The following is a 22423-nucleotide window of genomic DNA, read 5'->3' as shown; positions in this document are numbered from 1 at the left end:
AGGGGCCAGCAGCTGAATAAGCCCCTTCCTGCTGGGAGGGACCTGGCCCTCACCCAGCAGCCATTGGTGTCTGCTCCAGCCCAGCAGGAAGGGGCTTATTCAGCCACTGGCCCTAAGCACAGGCCTAGCGGCAGGTGCAACCAGGCAGGAAGGCCTCACTGCTGTGCAAGCAGCTTCTCTGTGCTTGCGGCAAGCACCCCAGCTTATTCAGCCACTAACACTGCAGGTGAAGCTCGGGGGGGGATAATGGTGGGGAGCAGCCACCGGCTGGGAGCCCAGGGGCTACAAGTTAACCCCTCCAGGGCTTGCCCCAGCACAGAAGGAGGGGAAGGGGCCAGGTCCTGCCCCCGCTCGGGAGCTGAAAAGGCGAGTGGTGAGCGAGATGACAGGCAGCAGCCCGTCAGGGCTTCCCAGAGCATGAGTCCCTTCCAGGCAGGGGGGCCATGCTGTGGGGCCAGCAGAGCTGCTGTGGAGCATGGCGGCACTGCGGGGCCATGGCCAGGCACAGAGCCCTGGTGGGGGGTGTTATTCCTCCAGCCTCTGGGGAGCAGACAGCTGGGAGCTTATTCCAGGCAGGGAGCAAGTGCTGCAGTCACAGCCAGCAGACCCAGCTGCCAGTGGGTGTACAAGGGAAACTACCTCTCCACCCTGCCCCCTTTGCCTCAGGGGCTGTGGTGCTCGGTACTGCAGAAAGAGGGGGAAGCAACTAGCAGACCTGGCTCTGGTCCCTGCTGGTGACACAGTGAGGGGGAATTAAACCCCTCTCTAGCCAGACCCCCTCCCCACCTGTCCCAGCTCAGGCTGGGGAGCAGAGGAGCGGAGCCAGCCCAGCTTGGCAGAAGCATTCAACACGGGGGGAGAAAAAAGAAACCTTGTCTTAGATTTGAGCAGTCTGGAGCAGGTGGCCTCAGGGAGAAGCATGGTGCAAGATGGCAGAAGTGCAAGGAAGATAGGGTGGCATAGCCCATGGGGAGTGTGGGCAGGGTTGCCAACCTAAGAAAATTTTTCTTACTAGCAATCTGCAACCTTTTTACTGACAGTCAAACTTTTTTTACTGACACATTTTATATAACATACATATAACTCTTCTGCTAGGCCCTACCCTGCTATGAGGCCCAGGTTCTGATTTAGAGGTTTAACATCAACCACAGTGAAAAAAAAAGTCTTGGTTAGCAACTCTGCTTGACTGCAGCACTGGTTTTATACTAGGCTATCCCTGCACAGCCTGCCAGGGGCCCCCTATTTACCTACACACCCTGCTACCCCCCAAACCAACCCCTAGCCTTACTCTTGCTGGCCTTCCACCCCCTATGCCAGCAGAGATCCCCAAAGAAGCGTATCTGTGACCCAGCAGCATTAAAGGCAGTCTGGGACACAGCAGCAGCACACAGCCAATACAGCACACCCTGCAGGGTACTGGACTTTTGCTCAGACATCAGTGGCGCTCTTTTGTTCACTCTCTCAGAGCTTCAATCAAGTTCCAGCTGCTTAGTATTCTCACTGACAGCTAAAGTTTTTTTTGTTTTTTTACAGACTTTACTGACAGCTGGTAACCCTGAGCTTCAGTAGGCAAGCCAGTAAATTGACTGGTTAACTGACTGCAAATTTTTTGACCGGTCAAACAGTATAGCAATTTCATTGGGAGTGACTATCTTTTCTTCAGCTTTCTTGACAGCAATATGATTTTTTAATGTTTCTGACACATTTCCTAATGGAAAATTTGTGCTTTTCTGTGTAGTAATTTCTCTGTTTTGGCAATGCTTTACAATTTTGACCAATTTTTGACTGGTCAATTGACTGAACTTCTTACCAGTTAAATATCCAACTCTATCCTCAGCATGGGGGAGATGACACAATGGCAGAAGTGCTACAGCTCCTGTTTCAGCTCCATTTCTGAGCCCAACCATATAGGGTAAGAATGGAAGGGAGGGTGGAAGGGGGCAGGACACATTTAAAATGACCCAACAATAATTAGATTTGATATATAGAAAACTGTAACAAATTTATAATTTTCTATATACAGAGTACAAGGGGATCATCTTGAATTCAAAGTCATCTTGGATTCTGGTGAATACAAAGCAGACTTTTGCTTTCAGTTCAAGGAAACTTCTAGAAAATGATTTCACTCACCTGTTATGAATTTAGGCATTTCTTGAGATATGCCTCGGCGTCCTCCTTGCCATCCTCCTCTTCCTCTACCTCTTTCCCCCTTACTTTGCCCTTTTGTAAAATACTGTTCTTTCCTGTTAGAAGGCCCAGGAGATGGATGTGGAAGCCTCTGCTGCTGATATTGCTCAGAAGTCTCAGGACAGAGATCAGCTAGCATATTTCAAGAAGTGGTAAAAATGAAGTTAGATTAGTACAGGTTCCCCTTGCTTTATGCTGTATGTGTGTTCCTGGAAAATGGCACATAAGTTGAATTTGCATACAGGAAACCCACTTTACAGTGCAACATATAGGGATGTGTTCCAAGACCTCAACTGTATTGACCCCCAGACCCATTTCTACCAATTTTACAAGACAATTTTGGTACTCACCAACTGCAGACAGTGCTCACAAGCACAGGGTGGTGGAGAATGTTACCATAATGGGAATGGCAACTATAGAAACATGTCACAGACGAGGAAGCAGCACAGATCCACATAGAAGACTATATTTTGGTGTGTGTTACTCCCACAATGCATCGCACAAAGCAGCTGACTGCAGGCTTCCACCACACTGATCAAATAAGACTGAATTTACCTCACATATAACAAATTTTTGGTATAAATAGGGTCATCGCATAAGAGGGAATTAACCCACATGAAGCGAGGGAAATCTGTAGTGAAGATTGTAAAAGTTTTTCCTAGCATTTTATGTAATGCAATCCTTTCTCCTATACTCAGCATACATAGTTAGTATGTATATTTGAAAAATGCAGACACCTCTCTAATATCGTGGTAAAGAGCTGCATTATTCATAATTGTGGCAGGGACGGATAGGGTAATAAGCTTTTCTTTTTTGTTTGAAAGCTGATTAATGAGCTGCTTTACATTTTAAACCAAAGACCCAGCCCACGCAAAGATCCCAATGCCTCAAAGTGCCACCCTAGACTTTTGTGCCTAGTCAGACTGCTTAATGCAGGCCTACACAAGGGCTGTGGTAGAAGATCCCTATGCAATATCCAGGCATTTGGACAGATTAACTGATTTTCCTAGTAAGACAGCAGTGAAATTAATATTTGTCTCCCTAACCTCATGGTGGTGTTTTTTATAAACTAATAGGGTTTCTTCTAATATGCTGTGGACACACCCTAGTGTACTTTTTCAACTTGAGCATGAGTTATACTAGTGTCTCTGTTAGATGTTTTTAAACAGGGCATGAATTGAGTGCACTAAATCAGTCACAGGCCACCAAGAGGATCCAAGCTAATATTTTCAATTGCATGTGCTTTAAGTTACGTTCCTAGGATGCTTATATATGTGCCTAAATAAGTGACTGGAATCTTTCAAGCAACCAGTAACACTGACAGAACGCTTATGTATTCCCTAACAACCAGACGCATCCCACGTGTTAAAAGCCTGGCTGCATTTTAAATGAGTGTTAGATAATACAAACATAATACTTTGAATCCCTTAAAAACAGAAAAGATTTCAAACAGACTGCCCCCTGCAGTCTCAACCTCCAAGCACTAGTAGCTGAGTGAGAGATGCAGCTTTGTAACTCAGCTGGGAGGGAGCTGCACGAGGACATTTACTTGTATCCTACGCAGGCCAAGACATGCAAGAGAACAAAGTGAATGAGGAGGGGATGGCTTGGCAAGCTACGATCAGTTTGGCTATGTGGCCACTCGCCTGCATGTAGCACCAGTACCACAGCGCAGTGAGATGCAACACGCAGCGTGGCAATAAGCCATGGGGAGCAGCGGTCCTGCCACGAGGGTGAGCTGCCAGCCTTACCTTGCTGCTGAGGCTGCAGAGGTCTGCTCCCCCCATTGCAGCGCTGCGCTGGGCTGGGGTGAGGCTCGCTGGTGGGAGGAGCTAAGGTCACGCTGGCGGGCTGGTTCCTCATCTTCTTGGCACGCTTCTTCTCCCTCGCGTTGGACATGCTGCGGGCTGGCTGGCGGGCAGGGGGAGAAGCAATCATCAAGCCTTCCCGCTGGGCAGCCCCTGCCTTGCCCTCAGCACCCTACCTAGACTCCAGGCAGCCCTAGGCGAACCGTTAGTATCGCTTCCCGACTTCGCCAGAGAGAACGATAATAATAACCATTATGGTCACCATTTTCAGGCCCCCTTTCTATCCGGGTCGGGGGCGGCCGGCCGGTTCGCCCATGCCTGTGTCCAGCCCTGCCTACACCCCGTGGGCCTCCCCCCAAGCCCCTTGGGGGGAGACCCACGGCCCCCACGTGGACCGGTCTCACCTGTAGGGCGCTAGCGGCAGCACGTGGTGCCCAGGCCCAGACCGCGCGCCTCCCGCCGGGACCGACCCTCTCCCGCAGCCACGCCGCACAGCACGCACATGCGCACAGCACCCGCGCTGCCCTCCCTCTGCCAGAGAAACTACAACTCCCAGCACCCCCGCGGGGGGGCATGCGCAGGGCGCCCTGGGCTCCCTTGTCGGGGGCGGGTCAAGGGCGGGCCAGTGCGGGCGCGGAGCGGAGCAGCTGGGACCATGGCGACGCTCGTCAGGAAAATCATCAGTACCCCTATGGCACCTGCTGCAATGGGCCCCTACAGGTAATGGGGTTGGCGGAGCCTACGACTCGGGTTCGGGTCCGAGCGCGGCTCCCCGCTGTCCTGGGTGCGTTTGAAGCCCGTTCTTGTTGCAGGCACTCGGTTGCTTATGTGGCTTGAGCAATCAGGACTCGTAGCAGGGATGATCTCTTTTAGTAGACCAACAAGGCTTTTGCAAAAAAAAAAAAAAAACTTTGCAAAAATCTTGTTGGTCTGCTAAAAGAGATCTCCTCTACTACGACTCTTGATTGCTTTTTCCTCTAGAGCAACACGGCTACACCTTGGATACCTGACACGTGGAAGATATGCGGCTTGAGCCGCTCACCTTATGTTTACCTCTGGTCTCGGGGATTTCTGCCTTCCCTTCTACAGGATTCGTGATCCGTAACGGCAATAGCGTTTTTTATGCCGGCTTCAAAGAACTTGTGGGATCTCTGAGAAGAGTCAGGGACCTGCAGGTTCATAGCTCAAAGGTATCTCCCCGCCATTTGAATGTGCATAGTGCCATAACAGTAGGGGTTGTAGGCAGTCTGCTTGTTGGTCTGGCTTTGTGCACATTTAGGTTGAGTAAAGAAAGATCTGCTGATCTCTTGTTTCTAGCTTCTGAAATCCAGTCTCTCTTGGGTCTCATCCTCCCCTCCAGATGTGCATTTACTGATGTAACTAGCACCTGGCCCCACTTTTTCTCTGACTCCCCTCTCTCCCTTTACAGTGTCACTCATCTCAGTCAATTTTTAAAGCCTTTCCCTCTGCAGCAGTCCTGCGTTGGAACCTCCAGATATGGAGCGTTAAAATTCTAGAAGCAGAAAGAGCGACTGCTCTCCTGTATATGAAGCCAATTCAAGCACAAATAAGCTAGTGGAGTGAAACATGTCATCTGATTATACATAGTGAGACTTCTGATGGAAAACAAACAGTTTCTTGGTTGCATGCATGCATGCAACTAACTGGGTTCTCCTTAAACACAGCCATCCATTTTCAGCTGTGGATTAGATGAGATACTTGATGTTAATATTAAAAAGGCAAAACAAGAACTGCTGATTACTGTGAAGAACCTTTTTCTTGAAGTGCTGCTGCTTGTCACAGGCATGACATGAATACTAAGGTGCTTAGTATGTGAGGCCAAAAAAACTTTCCAAAGTCCAATGAGCAAGTACTTGCATAAAGAATAACTATTGTACTGCATTTCTATCATGCAGGGTTTTGGTTGCAGCCGTGTTGGTCTCAGAACATAGGCAGGTAAGGTTCTTTGAGTAGATGTGATATCTTTTATTAGCCCAACTAAGTAGTTGGAACAAAGTTCTTTGCAAGCTTTCTGGCACAAGTTATGCCTGAAGAAGGGTGCTTGTGCCCAAAAGCTTGCAAAAAACTTTGTTCCAATTACTCAGCTGGTCTAATAAAAGCTGTCGCATCTACCCAGAGAAGTTTGCCTGCCTACATACTTCTATCATAGAATACGAGCATGCTAATAGAGGAAAAATAACTTGAGCTGAAGATGAAGGTTTTTATTACTGGCCTTGTTGCAGCTCTCCAGCCCTATTTTGGGTGACATATTTGTTTCACTTCTCTGTGTTTCATTTTCCTCGTCTGTAAATTAAAAGTAACTTCTGTATCTGTTTCCCATCAATGTTTTAAGACTGAAGAATAATTTGTGTTTGTGTTAATCAACAGTCCGTTGCATAAGGAGAACTTAATTATCTGTAAGGTATCATTTTGAGTGAATGCATGCCTTAACTCACTAACTCTGAGCAAGGAAACAACATGTCTTCTAAAGCTAATCTTTCCTACAGCTATAGCATTTATTCTGTAAAGTTTCAGTAGACGTGGGCATCTGTGTATCTTGAGGCACATGCTTACATCCTGACTGAATAAGAGCTTGAAACACACAATGGGCTCTGAAGAGACGGTACATGTACACTGCAGTCGAAGTGAGATTTCCGCTTGCATGGGTACAGCTGAGCTAGTTCTGAAATAGCTAGTTTGGGCACCAGTAACAGCTGCAGCAGCAGAGACCTCTGTGCTGGCTGCAAAACCTGCCCAAGTGACAGAGTAAATGCCTGGGCAATTGGGTTGTGATGAGAGAGCAGTATAGGTACAGGAGCACTGAGATCAGTACATGGGCCTGCTGGTTTGAATCTAGCTTGCAGGTATAGACAAGCTGCTGTTGCATTTTTTTTATGGCAGCATAGATACATCTTTAGATTATGAACTGATATGGGGAAGCAGTCATAAGGGGGGACAGAAAGTGGCACCATGAGGTTGTTAGAGTAATATTTGTGTTGGTCTTCTTTTTCCTGATTAGTTAATATAACAGGATTCAAAGGCCCTGAGGGATATGGCGACAGAGTAGTTAAGGTGTTTTGCTACAGCTTCAGAGGCCAAGATTTGAGTCTTGCTCTGGACTCCTGCTAATGGCCAGCTGACTTTGGTTGTCCACATCCCTCCTGAAATGGGGGCGCACAGAACTGGACACAGTACTCCAGCTGTGGCCTGACCATAGAGGGGGAGGATCACCTCCTTAGCCCTGCTAGAGATGCACCTTTGGATGCATGACAAGGTCCGGTTAGCCCTGACAACCGTGACCTCGCATTGTCAGCATTGTCGGCCTGTGTTCATCTTGAAGTCAGTAATGACTCCAAGATCCCTTTCTGCCCCCGTGCTCTCAAGAAGGGAGTTTCCCATCTTATAAGCGTGCTGCTGGTTACTACTGCCTAAATGCAGCACCCTACACTTGTCAGTGTTGAAGCGTATCCTGTTTTTGTTAGCCCACTCCTGTAACTTATCCAGATCTTGCTGCAGTCTTTCCCTCCCTACTAGCGTGCTCACCTCACCCTAAATTTTGGTATTATCAGCAAATTTAAACAGGTTGCTTTTCACCTCGTCGTCCAAATCGCTGATAAAGAAATTGAACCGAGCCCCGGGGGACTCTGCTGCCCACTTCTCCCCAGGTCGAATATGACCCATCCACCGCCACCCTCTGAGTGCGACCCTTCAGCCAATCTGCAATCCATCTGACTGTAAGCATCAATGCCACAGTCGCCCAATTTTTTAATGAGAATGGGGTGGGAGACGATGTCAAAGGCCTTGCTGAAGTCCAGAAAGACTACATCCATGGCAACACCTGCATCCAATGCTTTTGTGACCTGATCATAAAAGGCAGTCAGGTTGGTCTGACATGACCTGCCCCTAATGAAACTGTGCTGGTTGCCCTTGAGCATCATCCCTGAGGACGGCCCATCGCAGATGTTCTTCTTGATGATCTTCTCAAAGAGTTTCCCTAGGATTGAGGTAAGACTGATGGGCCTGTAGTTGCCCGGGTCCTCCCTCCTCCCTTTTTTAAAGATGGGGACCACATTGGCTATCTTCCAATCATCTGGCACCTGGCCCAAGTACCAGGAGCGCTCGTAAAGCTGTGCCAAAGGCCCTGCAATAACCCCTGCTAGCTCCCTCAACACCCTAGGGTGGAGAGCATCTGGACCCGCTGATTTGAACACGTCCAGCCCCTCTAGAAGCTCTCTAAATAGATATCTACTTATTTGGGCTGGGGAGTCAAGCGATGCTGTCAGGTACCACATCACTCCTCTGTGTACCATTTGCCAGAGAAACCAGCTTCCCTTAACTAAATTAGCCTGATGGGCTGCAAGGCTCAGATGGGCCATTGGCCCTTATAAGCCAAAAGTCGCAGTCAAAACCGGGGCCCCTTTTTATTAGGCACTGTACAATATATAGCAAAAGACAGTCTTTTCCCTTCAAAGAACTAATGTCCTAATCTTGCAAGAAAACCACATGATGAAAAAGTTTCAAGCAAATACAGAAGTCCATCTGTGAAGACATGCTGGGGCCTATACAAACGGCAAGGCATGATATGCCAGGCCAAAAGAGAGAATGCTTGAAGGGACTTGTAGATGTACAAGACTAGTTTTTTGGTAGGCAACCAAGGTGACAAAAAAAGATGCATATGGACTCGGTAGTTAATTTTTCCTAAATGGAGCAACCTGTGAGTGCCCAATTTTTGGCTATAAGCTAAAAGGAATAACAAAATAAATACATAGTGAACCAATAGGAGTTTTCATAGATATTGTAAAAGCAGTGAGACTTCAGGAGAGACCTGAATGAAATGATAGTGGAGGATTCATAAGTGAGAATTAGAATTCCTCCCATAGGCTGTGGCTGGAAAAGATGCAAAGATGAGGAAATACCTTGAAATGAGAGTCCTCTCTTTTTACTGGAAAGATTGATTATGATCATAACTCTTAATTACAAACTGAGACGAAATGAATCATGTCTTGCATAATAAGCTACAAGTCTGTTAGCTTCTGCTGTTAAATACTGTTTTTAATCTTTTATCTCTTAGGGTGGTAATTTAAAAGTGTTATTAATAGTTTACTTCCTTAAAAATGTTTTGATAGTTATGTGACATGTCTTAGAAGTGGCTTTGAAATATTTAATTGTATGTTGATAGAGAACCACAATTTCTTGTTGGGGGAAAAACCAGCCTGTGCTAACCATACTGGCAACAAAGTGCAGAGGGTTTCATTCCTCATTTAGCTGATTAACTTGCATCAGAAATTCTGCTAGATGTCAGATTTGCATTTTTTTTTAACCTGGCAATCATAACTAATTTATCAGACAGATTGTAGTCCAGCTACTGACTAAAATATGAATTTGTACCCTGAGAGATTTTCCCATTACTTAAACTATTGAGTTGAATGCAATTTTGTGAATGCTGCTAAATCACTAACATTAGCCCATCCACTCATATAAAAAAAAACCCAAGGAACTTCCTTTAAGTCTTCCTGTGCTGATACTGTTTTTATTCCTGTGTTCTTTCTAAACTTGCATACTCATAATAATTCAATTTTTGAAGTTGTGCACTTCTAAATAAAATGCTTGATAGCAAGGTGTCCAGTAAAAATTAAATGACTATCAGCTGGATTGTTTGGAAATGCAGGTGCCTGAGCACTTTATTTTACTATCTCTACATAAATGATCATAACAAAATTTGCACATTCAATTTCTTACCTCATTTGGAATAGTATTTAGAAAAGCAAACTCGTATTCAAGTAATAACCAGCTGCACACCTAAATTTCCCTTGCAGTTGCAAATGGAAGGAGTATTCTCTTCCTGCCCTGAACTTCGTCCTAGTCTGGCTGTGTGCACAGTTAAACACTTCTCAGCACATTTTAGTAAAATGGAGACCCAAAGGTAATAAAGTAACTACCCTACGTTTGAATGCTGGGCAGCATCAGAGAGAGAAAAGGAATCTAGATTCCTCTTTCTTCCAGTTTAAAAGTCTGTCTGCTGGCCTATGCTGCTTAAAATGTGATATCTCTTGAATTATTCTGTGTAGCAGTCATCAAGGGTTGTACAAGCACTGTTACCTGTCCCCACAAAGTCCCATACTAATGCCTCTTCACAGGATTTTTAAAAGTGTAAGGGAACTATGACAATAAAAATAGATCAGATTTCTTTTTGAGGCCTGAAGTGCACATTCTCCTTGCTACCAAGCTAACCTTTCTCTTCTAATGGTATGGAAGGTAATGGGACCTTATGAATCTCACTTCCAGAGAAGAGAGGGGCTATAGGTTTTTGCCCCCTTCCCAGTCTGAGTTTTCCAAGGATGCTATAAGTTATTGGGAGTGGGGTATTGTTACAAGAACATGGAAAGGAAAGGTGTCTTCGGAGCTTGTCTACACATCTTCTGTGCTGCCTCTGAGAATGTGGCTAGGAAGCTGGCTCTACCAAGTTGTTTTCACTTCCTTGTACCAAATACTGGAATTGAGGCAATGTAGCCACATTAGACTAACCCAGGCACTGCCCAAGAACAATACTGAGGCTGAGGCCCACTCTGAGGCAGCTGCATGCCTGACTTCCAGGATTGGGCACATTCTTAGCAGGATCAGCTTCTGTAAGGGGATAGATCAACCCTGGCTGGCCTCTAAACATATTATATGCTGTTTACAATTGCAGTCAAGCAGTGCTGGTAGACCGGACCATGTATGTCGCAGGTCAGCTAGGCCTGGATCCTAGTAATGGGCAGCTTGTACCTGGAGGGGCGAAAGCAGAAGCTAAGCAGGTAAGAAACCTCATAGGATTAAATGATATTTGGATTATCTTCACACTTGCCACATGTTCAGTCAGTGGAGCTGTCCAGGGGCAAGGAGACCCCAAATGCAGAGGCTGGTGGAAGTGCAAAGTATCTGAGATCATCTTCATAGCAATCCTGGAAGGTAAGAGTATTAGAAATTACCTCCTATCCATCCTTTTCCTCTCTCACCCAAACTGCAAGCATGGGAAAGAAACCAGAGCTCTGTATTTCCAGCAGAGGGAGAAACAGAACTTTATATTGGGTGCCTGTTGCCTGAGCACCCCCAACCAAGATTCAGATGTGAGGACCTGGAGAGGTTGGCTGGGCCTGGCCTGGTAGGCTGGTTGACCAGCCAGGGCATTTATCTCTGAACCTTGCTGTCATTTGGGGAGGGTGGAGAACTTCCCTGTGCATTTTCCTCTGCATACATGATTTGATGAGAGTGCAAGACTTGCTGAAAGTACAATAGTACAGATGATGATGAACCTACTTACCACTTGCCTAATAAAAAGTTTGGCTGTCATTGAAGGCTGTTTTGAGTGAACTTTGTGTAGCAGCAGCTCAAGCTGCAGCTCGTCAAAAAGCCCATTACTTTTAACATTTCCATGACTCAGTTTTCTGTCCCATAATAGGCTCTCAGAAACATTGGGGAAATTCTGAAAGCTGCAGACTGTGACTATGGCAATGGTAAGTGCTGCTCTAGAGTCAGTCTGAGTATTTTAATTAAAAGAAAACATGCCACATTATGAAAAGGAAGTCTCTTGTTGCAGTCACAACTGGTACCCGTAGCTGTGTCAGGTAAAAGAAATTTCTGTCAAATTAATTGGAAAAAGACACCCAGAACACCTGTGGAGCACAGAGAACCGTATCTAGGGATATGTACCCTGGGCTGTCTTGCCCCAGAATTTTCTATCAGTTCTGCTAGTTTTTCATCCCATTGTGTGATAGCTCTAGTGTAGACCTGGCTGTTGGCATTTCAAGCATCCTATTCTCTAATCCAGTTTAGTGCAGGTCTGTAGATCAGATGCTCAAAATACCAGGATGCTAACGCCTTTACTAAATGACCACTAAAACAGTGAAGTTAGAATAGTATTAATAAATGGAGATGAGGAAGTCTGGGATTTTAAAAAAAAGTCTTCTAGTGTAAATGAAGTCGTAAAGCTTTTGCATCTTTTAAGAGGAATGGTTGGGTTACAGTACCTGATAAACCAGATCAATTAAAAAAAAATCTTCTATACAGAAGAAACTAACTCCAGAAAGGGACTTAAGGTTTTGATTTGTCAAAGCTGCACGCATACACACTTTCCCATTCTTTTATTATGTACTAGTATCCAAATCCCCTGGGTGTTCTTGGGGGAAAAAAACTCAACTTCAAAACATCAAATGATTCTTTAGGCAGCACTGCATACTTCACAGCTGCATAATAACTCCTTTGTCATGTTTAGTTGTAAAGACTACTATCCTGATGGCTGACATGAAGGACTTCAGTGATATTAATGAAACCTACAAGCAGTGTAAGTCAATTATTTTTTCTTTCCATTTCATCAGTTGCCTAACTGCATATTATCTTACCAAAACCAATACTGGTTAATGATTTACTTGCATGGAATAATTGCAGATTCTTTAAGGCATAGGTCACAAATGGGAAACCCGAACAAAAAAGGAAAGAAACTTAAGAGTAAGCACAGTTTAGGTGAAGTTTAGTGGGAATGTTAATGATTCCCCCAAAAAAAATATTTTGGCATTTTGTACTGATGCAGATGTTTAGAATATTCCTGCTAAATCTTTGTATTGTTGTTTTTGGTGCATTAATAGTTTATATGTAATAAGAATTATAGGCCTGCTACTTAACAGGAAAAGAGCAAATAAAATGATACAAGGAGGGCTCAATGGCTGGGGTTTTTTTTCCTCCTGCCTGCAGTCCTCACAAAAAATGCTTAACCAGATGTTTAACACAATTAATTTTTAACCAGAGCTAAATAAGAACCCTGGCCAGAGAAGGAAAGAACAAGTTAAAATAAAATAGATGTTTTCAAATTGGTAGAGCCTGATGAAATTAACCCTTGAATATTTGTGGAACTAGCCAAAGCCATTTTTGAACTTTTAGTGAATATCTTTGAGGTCTTTTGAAGGACATTCCAGAGGACTGGAGAAGAACAAAAATAGTACCTATCCTAGAAAGAATGCAGAAAAATTATGCTGGGGAATTATTGGCTAATCTGTTCTAGTATCTGCCTGGATAGCTTGGTTAGACCTAAGTATTAAACAATTTCAAAGTATTTAGAGGGTAATAAAGTAAGAGAAAATAGTCCACATGGGTTTGTCATGCCTAATAGTAGTCTATGACAGGTACCTGGCGTGATAGATAAAGAGGAAGCAACAGATGTTTTGTATAACTATGTAGGACTGTATCAAGAGTCAAGGTAGTCATAGGACTATAGGAAAGCAGGGCTGAAAGGGACCTCACAGGGTCATCTAATCCCAAACTTCTGCTCGAGGGAGGATCATCCCTAACTGGACCATCCTAGCCAATTGTCTGTTCATCTTGCTCTTGAAAATTTCCAAGGATGGAGATCCCACAATTTTTTTAGGTAGCCTGTTCCAATGCTTGGCCACCCTCATAATCAGAAAGTTCATCCTAATCTCCAACTGAGTTTCTCCTGCTGAAGCTTGAGGCTGTTGCTTCAAGTCCGGTTCCCTACAGCCACAAAGAAAAGTCAAGCTCCATCCTCTCTATGTGCTCATCAGGTATTTGAAGACTGTTAGCAATTTTCTTCCTTGGTCTTCTCTTCTCCAGGCTAAATAACCCTAGTTCTTTCAGCCTTTTTTCATAAGCCTTGCCTCCCAGGCCTTTAATCACTTTTGTCATTCTGTACTGAACTCCTTCTAATTTGTTCACATCCTCCTTGAAGTGTGGGGCCCAAAACTGGATGGAGTACTCCAGGTGAGGCCTCACCAGTACTGAATACAGTGGAAGAATTGCTTCCCTTGATTTGTAAGTGACACTGCTATTGATACAACCCAATACACTGTTGGCTTTTTTTTCGGGGGGCGGAGGGGCAACAAGAGCACACAGCTCATATTCAGCTTGTGGTCTTGTCTACTGTATAATAATATAAGCAAACTAGGGAAGCATACTTTGGATAAAATTATGAAGTGCACATGCACAGCCATTTGATTAAAGTATCAGTAGTTATCAGTGATGCACTACCAAACTGGAAGGAGGTACTGAGCTATCCTGCAGGGCTCTGGCATGGCCCTTGTTTTAGTCAAGACTGTTACTATTGGTTTGGATGATGGAACTGACTGTGCACTTAACACTTGTAGATGACACTAAGTTGACATGACAGGATGGTCAAGTTGAACCAGTAGTCTGAACAAGATGAAACTTGGTAAAGGCAAATGCAGAGTATTGTAAGGAAAACTCTAATGCACAAATATAAAATGGGAAATAGGTGAAGAGTCACTGAGCAACCAGTACTGTAGGAAAGGATTGGGGGAGCGGGTATAGTGTATTGTGAACTAAACGAGTCAATAGTGATGCTGTTACTGGAGATGCTATTCTGGAATGTGTGAATTAGTGTTGTATGTAAGGTAAATCCACTCTGCCTGATGTTGGGGAAAACCCCTCTGGAGTAATGTCTGGTTCTGAGTTAGAAAGATGTAGACACTGAAGCAAGTCAAGAAGCTAAACCTGACTTGAGAAGAAAAACTGAAAATGGGATGATTTTGGCTTGAAAAGAGGAGGAGAAACTTGAGAGGGAATATAAACCTTCCAATAAAGAGGATCCAGTCAGTAGTTCTCCATATCCCCTGAGAATAGGACAAATTGACTTTTAATTAAAAGCTTGCTACAGGTAAAATATTGGGGAAAACTTTTCTAGCTATAAGGATGGTTTAGCACTAGATGTGCACCAATACATTGGTCCAATATCGGATCAGCACAGATATAAAGATAATTGATTATATGAGAAATCATCCTAATGTAGATGATAATTTGGCCAATAAATTCCTGTGTGCAGCTGCAGTGCAGCACACAAGCAGTGAGGAGCACAGCCCAGCAGCATGGAAAGGTGTGTGCAGGTGGTAAGTCTGTTATGGTAACAGGTGAGGCGGAGGGAGGGGGTGTGGTGGGGAAGATCAATGCCCCCACGGTGAGGGAGGGAGTGGAGCTGGGGTAGGTGGTGCCTGGGCAGGGTGGGATTAGGATGGAGCTGTGGTTCATCCAGGGGGCACGGAGAGGGGGCGGCTCTCACTGGCACACACTGGTCATCTGGCAGCTCATCTAGCAGCTCCCACTGCTTGTCTGGGGGTTGGGGGGTGTGTGCCCCCAGATCTGCACAGGGCGGGCTGAAGCTGCAGGCTTCTGTGTGTGGCGGTGGCACTGGAAGATGACTATGAGGAGGCTACAGTGAAATTTGGGGTGGCTGCAGCCCCCCTGTAGCCCCCCCTCCCAGTGCTGCCACCACCTGCCCCAAGCACAGCATTGCAGCCTGCTCAGCCTGCCGGGGCAGATTCAGGGGTACCCTCCCCCGTGCCCTCCCTGAACAGCGACAGGAGCCCCCCCCCCCCCCCCCCCACAAGCCGTGGGTCTGTCCCACACCTGCCCTGCCCCGGCTGGGCAGTGCCTACCCCAGCCCCACTTCCTCCCTCATTGTAGAGGGCGTTTTATCTGCCCCATGCCCCTTCCCTCCCTCCCCTTTCACCAGAACAGCCTTACCAGCTGCATGCAGCTGTATCCAAAATCCGATTGGTATTATCCGATATGCCTCCTTAAAAATTAACTATTGGTATTGGCACCCCTATTCAGCACTGGAACTGGCTACCTGGAGAGGTTGGTTATTTCTGTCTTTAGCAGTTTCATGAAACCAGATTAGAGAAATGTCTGTCAGGAAAGGCCTTGACCTGCTTGTCTTAGACCAGTGTGGGGAAATGGTTGAGACCACACTGAAGCAGGGCTAGAGGAGATCTTTCTAAGAAAAGATTTTGATTCAGTACCTACATTATACAAACCATGGGGCTAGATGTTACCATCAGTCCTGATGTAAACATCAGCTCTTGGGTAATCTGGTGATCCAGAAACAAAACTGAGCAGTAACAGCATAAGGCAATAGTGCTCAATCTCTGGCCTTGCAGTCCAGATCCATGCTTCCCATCTGACTGTCCAATCAGTGGCATGGCATACAGGAGGGAAAGAAGCATGTTGGGCCAAGCTGCTTGCTGCTCTGCAGCCCTCTGCCCTCCCTTTCATTACATACAACAGCTGCTGCTTACTTTCCCCCTGGCTTCCTCCCTTCCCTTCTTTCCTAGGCAGGTACTGTTTACTGGAGATAAGCTCTCTTCCTCTGTTCCCCCCTCTGGACATTAGCAGCCACCTTCCTCTGCACTTCCTCCCTTCCCTACCACATAGAAGTGCAGGCCTGCAGTATAGCTGGGGCCTAAGCACCCAGTGCTCCACTCAGAGGCTGAGCATCACTGGCCCAGCATACTAGCATTTCCTAGAGGACTTTACAATCCATTCCTTGTTGTTTGGGTTTTTTGTTTTGGCTTTTTTTTTTTTTACAGATTAAATCCATAAGATTATAAGGACTTCACTTGTACTGTGAGTGTCTCAAGTAAGCTATCTGAGAGAGACAAATGCTATAGTGGCCATAGTAGTGATATCTTGGAAGACATTCAGAATGCAAGCTATCATTTTAGCGTTGCTGAATAATACATAAGCCAAATTAATTTTTGTGTTCCTGGCTACTTTTCTCATATCAACTTGGAATCCATGTGAGAGGAAGCATAATAGAGTGGTTATTTAAGCTGGAGGTGATGGCTGCATATCCTATACCAGGGGTCGGCAACATTTTTTGGCCAGAGTGCCGAAAAACACCGCAGTGCCTACCTGGGAAGGTGCTGGAGTGGCAGCAGGGCAGAAAAACAAAATGAGGGCAAGGGGGACATGGCAGAATGGCCTGCTTGTGCCCCTGCCCCACAGCCTGGGCTCTGTAGCTGCTGGAGCCCAGCCTGCTCCCAGCAACCCTTGCAGTGTCCCAACGGCCTGCTGGGAGCAGCCCAGGATCCCAGGTGGCAGCAGCTCGCCGGGGCTGGCTGCAGCCGGGAGGCTCCGAACAGCAGTGCCGGGCTCTGGGCTCCGGCTTCAGCTCCGCACCGGCGCATGTGTGCGTGCCGCGGAGCGGGCAGTGGGGGAGGGGCCCGAGGCAGCACAGCCCCCATCTCTCCCCCGCTCCCAGCGTGGGGGTGATGAGCTCGGTGCAGCTGTTTGCAGCCGGGCTGCACAGCTCTGGCATCAGCTCTGCGGTGGTGGTGACTGCGTGTGCACCCCGGGGCAGACAGCAGGGCAGCACAGCCTGCCCCGAGGTGCCCGTGCAGTCACCGTCAGGATGGAACTGATGCTGGAGCTGTGCAGCCCCATGCAGCTGTTTGCACCCTGCTTGCTGCAGCTGCCCAGAGCCCGGGCTGGCTGCGAACAGCTGTACCGGGCTCCTCGCCTTCTTTCTGGGAGCAGGGGGTGGGACCAGGGCTGTGCTGCCTCGGGCCACTCCCCCACTGCAATAGTCTCTATATTAAAATGCCGGAGCCCGGCACAGCTGTTTGGAGCCTCCCGGCTGCAGCTCTGGGGAGCTGCTGCCAGCCAGCATCCTGGGCTGCTCCCAGCAGGCTGTGGGGACGCTGCACGCCCAGCTGGGAGCAGCCCAGCCTCCATCGCTGGCAGCAGCTACCCAGAGCCGTGCCTGGCCGTGGCGTGCCAACCAAAATGGCCTTGCGTACGACACTCAGCACGCGTGCAAGGGGTTGCCGACCCCTGTCCTGTACCATGTGAGAATTAGCAGTACCTAAGTGGCTTCCCAAACTCCCTGAATTGTGTGCCTCTTGGATAGCAATGACCAAAAAAGAACAGGCTTATAAACTGCTTGCTTCCATCCAAAAGTAGCAGTTTATCGCAGGCAAATAGGCTATTACCTGGTTCTCTCCCCCACCAGTGGCCAAGTGATGTATAACCTAGCACAAGCAGCAATCCTGAAAGAACTTATACCAGAAGCTTAACTGGGCACCAGCTATGTCAGCGTGCAGAAACTATGTAAATAGCGCCAGTGTTGTGTGTGTCCAGGCTCTAACTACTTTAGCGTCTAGAATCCTAATTAGACTGCAGGAATGGGGAGAGGCAACTTTGCATGCAAAACTTTTAATCTAGATATACAATAATGTCTGCCCCTAATATGCTTTAGTAGGGAGCCTTCAGCTGATTCATTTTAGGTTGTATTTGTTGGGTTGTATATTCTTTCTTTGATCTTGCTAGCTTGGAATTTGTTTTTATTTTATTTGGGATGTTGGTTATTAAGTATTACAGAAAATGTTCTCCCCATCTTTGACAAAATCCAAAATTTACTAAAATAAGTCACTCTTAGGGGTTGAATCCTGTATTTTTTTTAAACAGAATGTGAAAGTTTGAGTATACAAACTGCTTATAGAATTCAGTGATATAAATGAGTTTTTAATTTCACATTAGCATCTGGCTTGGTGCGGTTTTTGTTACCTGGCAAGGGTTATCTGTGAATCGGAAGCAAGCTTGCTTTTCTGTATATTAAAATGCAATTACATGTTCATGGGTATAGTATCTGAACAGAAGGGCTAAGTATCTGGTTGCTCATTATTAAATGTCTAGGTACCAGCAATTCAGTAACACTGTAGGTACTATTCTTTCATTCTGCTGTAATAATCTGATTCTTTTTTTTTCTTTGACAATGACAAAAGATCCTGACATAACTAGATATTGAATTTTAAGTACTTACCAGTAAAAGGTCCACAGCTGAATTTGCAACATTTATACCTTTTGCCTAAAGATTCTCCACCTACAGGTCTAGCTTCAGATTGCAACTAAATGGAACAGGCTGCAGGTCAGGGTAAGCTGCTGTGCAGAGGTGACTTAAAGCTCTCTGTGCCCCCATGCTCTGTCTAGGGCTGGTCCCCATGTTGGATATGGCTTTCTCTGTATAGTTAGGCGTTCTTACATGGCCTCTTTCTCTTACTATTCTGGATATAAAATATCAACTCCTCTCTAACAAAAGATCACTTGTCTACTGTAACTATATGTTTAGGGGACCTACCTGGTGTCTGGGCCATCTTCTGCTTGTAGTGTTGTTAGAAATATTATTAAAAATGCATTATCAATAGTGTTGTTAGAACAGCACAGCTGCCAGCTCTCATCAGTAGTGTTGTTAGAACAGCACAGCTGTCAGCTCTCTCCCTGGTGGGGGAGAGAGGTTGAAGGAGAAGCTACTAAGGGCTCTTTGTATTAAGGTATCACTCTCTCTCTTTGTTCTGCAAATTTACTATCCCTTTGTTACACTAAATCACACTTCCTTTCATGCCCCCTACACTTCTCAGGCAAGATAAGAGTAATTGCCATCTTTTCCTTGGGTTTGAACTTTTTGTAACCTGAAGTACTTTCTGAGCAGGCGCAATTAGCTAATACATATAAGCCTATCCGCCCCGCATACTTAAGTAGTTAATTATAATGCACATGCGATGGATGATGTGACGTCATTTCATATATGTTTGTATGAACCGGAAATGAGTTGTAAGAGTTCCTGCTTCTGCACACGTGCTCAGGAGAGAGGGGATAAAAGCCTGCTGAGAAGTGTTCCCTGCGGGCAGAGAGTGTGGTCTTTTGTCTTCTCTCTCTGACCCTATTTGCAGATATATACCTTTTGTATTACCAACAATGTGTGCCTAAAGGATTATTATTCATGAGCCTCCAAAGAAACGAACCGTGATTTTTACATCAGTGTGAATCCAAAAAAAAAAAGACATGCACTGTGCTAAAGGATATATTCTGTATACTTTGCCTTGATTGTGATACGGTAATTTGCTAAGATTGGAAAACAGCTAGTACCTGAAAAAGAAGAGAAGGGAGGGGTGAACCTGGGAATCTTTGGTCTCATAGCCTTGAACCTGAAAACCTTCTACAGGGCCTGTTTAATAGACCATCTTGAACAGTTCTTTCCAGGCAAAGTTTAAAACCTTCACACATGTTTCTCTTTAAATTTTAGTTTTCAGGAGTAACCTCCCAGCCAGAGCAGCCTATCAGGTTGTTGCTTTGCCAAAAGTAAGTGTCAGTTTTCTTTTATAAATATTTTTTCTGTTTTTTGCAGATAAAGGATTTTTGTTTCTGGTTAATTTCTGTTCATGTGGTATAAACAGTGCGAGTCCTGGCTTAATCATAATAGTGATTTTGCATGCGTACAATGGCTGGAGGTTAGAAGTCTCTAAAACATCTAAACTTCTGACCTTGATGGAAACTGAGGCATGCGCAGTTGAAGCCTTGTTATATAACCATAGAGCAGGAACTTTATATGTTAATAAGTTATGAAGTGATAATGAATATGAGTGGTCCAAGAAAATGATACTGTTGAGTGACATTGATTGGGATGTGCAAGCAGTGATTGGACCCCATGGTATGACTGGCTGTGTGAGCTGAGTGAGAGTTTTGTGTGGTGTTGACCCGTGGAGAGGCTGGGAAGGTTGGGAGTGCGGGCAGGTGCTGCCTGGACTGTGCATGGGGACACCAGAAGTCTCACCGGAGAAGCTCACCTTCATTTCCCCATCGGACGGGTAGAGTATCATCCTTCCCTTCAGACGTCTCCAAGTATTGCACTTGTGCAGGAACGGGTAGAAATCCTCTGCCTGGCAGGGATCTGACAGTAGGTGGGTAGGTGGCCCTGCAGCCTGGGTGTCAGTGTTCTTGGCTGCCATCACTGGGGACAGGCCTGCGGGCTCTCTGTACATATTTGTATATAGCACTCTGTTACATGGTTGTTAACTAGTTCATGTTGCTATGATTATTGTTATTTTTGGCTTGTAATACAGATTGCTCATTAACCCTTACTTTGGTGTTTGTATTCAGTAATAGTAGTAGGCCTCAGGGTGGGGCTGGGCCACAGGCCAATACTCTAAGGGATTAACTCTTTCAGGTACAAGCAAATCTTAGACCCCTGGCACAATAGAGGTCTAACAAACCTCTGCCCCTGTAATTACCACAGCCCTTGTGCCAGGCCAGTCTTCAGTGGGGCTTCCTCTTTAGTGGCATTAATTTTTAATATTTCTTCAGTTCTTATTTCCGAGCACACTGAAAGTTGGTGAAGCAGGACTAGCAGGAACCTGTTCCTTGGGGAATAAGGGATCATTATATGTAAGAGTATAAAAGTAAATTTAATATTCATAACATCACTGGAAAAAACCCTTAATAAAATGGATTTTGTATTTTTCCTAGGTGCTTTTTCCATGGGGTCATGGGGGTGTTTTTTGGGCTAGCATTAGTGAAACACAAACATTTGGGCTTGTAGATCTTAACTCCATTATGATTTCTCTCGACACTTCCCACAGGATGCGCGAGTGGAGATTGAAGCTGTTGCTGTCCAGGGGCCCCTCGAAGATGCATCAGCATGACTATAAATACAATAGTCTAACATGCCACTTATGGTGTATGGTTTAACACTTTCTTTTAGGCCCTGATCCTACAATTGGCTGCAGGCATGTACATCCCACTGAGCTACATGGCAGTGCAGGGATGTAAGCGCATAGCCAGCTGCAGGATTGAAGTCTTGTATTCTCTGAAACCTCAAATTTGTCTTGGCATGTAGATGGGGCTGCTGAAATTAGCAGGCTATGGTGGCTTCTGGGTATGCCTGAATTAATTGCAGGACTGGGCTCTTAGTTTGTAATGGTGACTGGGTATCATTACGGTTCCCATATGTTGGTTTGGGTGAGAATCTTATATTTACCAAACGTGACATGCTAGCTGACAAATTTCAGGTTACCACCGTACTATTCATTCTCCAGGACGCTAAAGCTTAGAGTGTTAGCATGATTTGTAATAGACTTGACTGACCTGCTTTTCAGTAAGTCATACTTATGGAGAGAACAAATTTAAAAAAAAAAACAACAACAAAATTTCCCTTTCTAGAGGGGAAAAATATGCTATAGCCTTAGAGTGAAAATGTTTGTATTTGGGGATTCACTGTATTAGCTTTTAAACATTTTTAGAATACTTTAAATGTATTGATTTAGATTCTGATATATTGTATTAAATCTGATTTAACCTGAAAGTGATTATTTAGACTACTAATTTAGTGGGAAGAATATCTTGCTACATGTTCACAGAAAATTGAGTAACTCTTGTAAATCAATTGAGAATTAATGCTCTCTTTTTAAGCTTTTTTTTTTTCCTAGTGTCAAGTATCTAAAGCCTAGAAATACTATTTTGAATTATTAAATCTTTTTAATTTAAAATATCTGGACATTCTAACTTTAGTAAAATAAAATGGAACTAAATAAAATGTGCTAGTATTTTGGGGAACAAACTTGTGTTTGAGGGGTTTTTTTATGTATTGTAAACGGGTGCTTATCTGTCTCGTTAAAGTGACAATACAGCAGTTACTTTTAGAGGAGAAATAAAATAGCGTAACTCTAAGAAAATGGCAGAGATCTCATATAACTAAATGTTTCTCGCGTACAGTCAGAATTTATTGTCTTTTTGGGAGTGGATGAAAATAATTCAATGTGACAGAATTTTCTTAGATTGCACGTCTCCTGCTGTGCTTTTGCTATAGCAAT

General features: G+C 45.1%; 2 protein-coding genes across 3 annotated transcripts in view; one reads left to right on the top strand and one right to left on the bottom strand.

The window, feature by feature from the left end:
• The window catches only part of POP1 (POP1 ribonuclease P/MRP subunit), a 36481-nt gene extending 31911 nt beyond the window's left edge, over window positions 1–4570 (bottom strand). The window contains exons 1-3 of one of the 2 annotated variants that reach the window (XM_090040408.1): window positions 4400–4570; window positions 3939–4098; window positions 2131–2319 (exon numbers count right to left, since the gene is read on the bottom strand). In XM_090040408.1, coding sequence (XP_089896534.1) covers window positions 2131–2319; window positions 3939–4098; window positions 4400–4570 — 520 coding nt within the window. The remainder of the gene's footprint in view (window positions 1–2130; window positions 2320–3938; window positions 4099–4399) is intronic. The other variant, XM_090040409.1, reaches the window with a different exon arrangement.
• Window positions 4571–4581: 11 nt separating this feature from the next.
• Window positions 4582–22170, top strand: RIDA (reactive intermediate imine deaminase A). Its single transcript, XM_090040410.1, has 6 exons — window positions 4582–4715; window positions 10684–10789; window positions 11434–11488; window positions 12247–12315; window positions 19861–19916; window positions 21194–22170. Exons 1-6 carry the CDS (start codon window positions 4651–4653, stop codon window positions 21254–21256), a joined length of 414 nt encoding a protein of 137 aa, XP_089896536.1. The 5' UTR covers window positions 4582–4650; the 3' UTR covers window positions 21257–22170.
• Window positions 22171–22423: the final 253 nt, after the last annotated feature.

This window comes from Crocodylus siamensis, chromosome 3 (assembly GCF_052110815.1).
Source record: "Crocodylus siamensis isolate JL-2025a chromosome 3, ASM5211081v1, whole genome shotgun sequence".
NCBI lineage: Eukaryota > Metazoa > Chordata > Crocodylia > Crocodylidae > Crocodylus > Crocodylus siamensis.
This window is presented reverse-complemented; position numbering and strand designations above follow the sequence as displayed.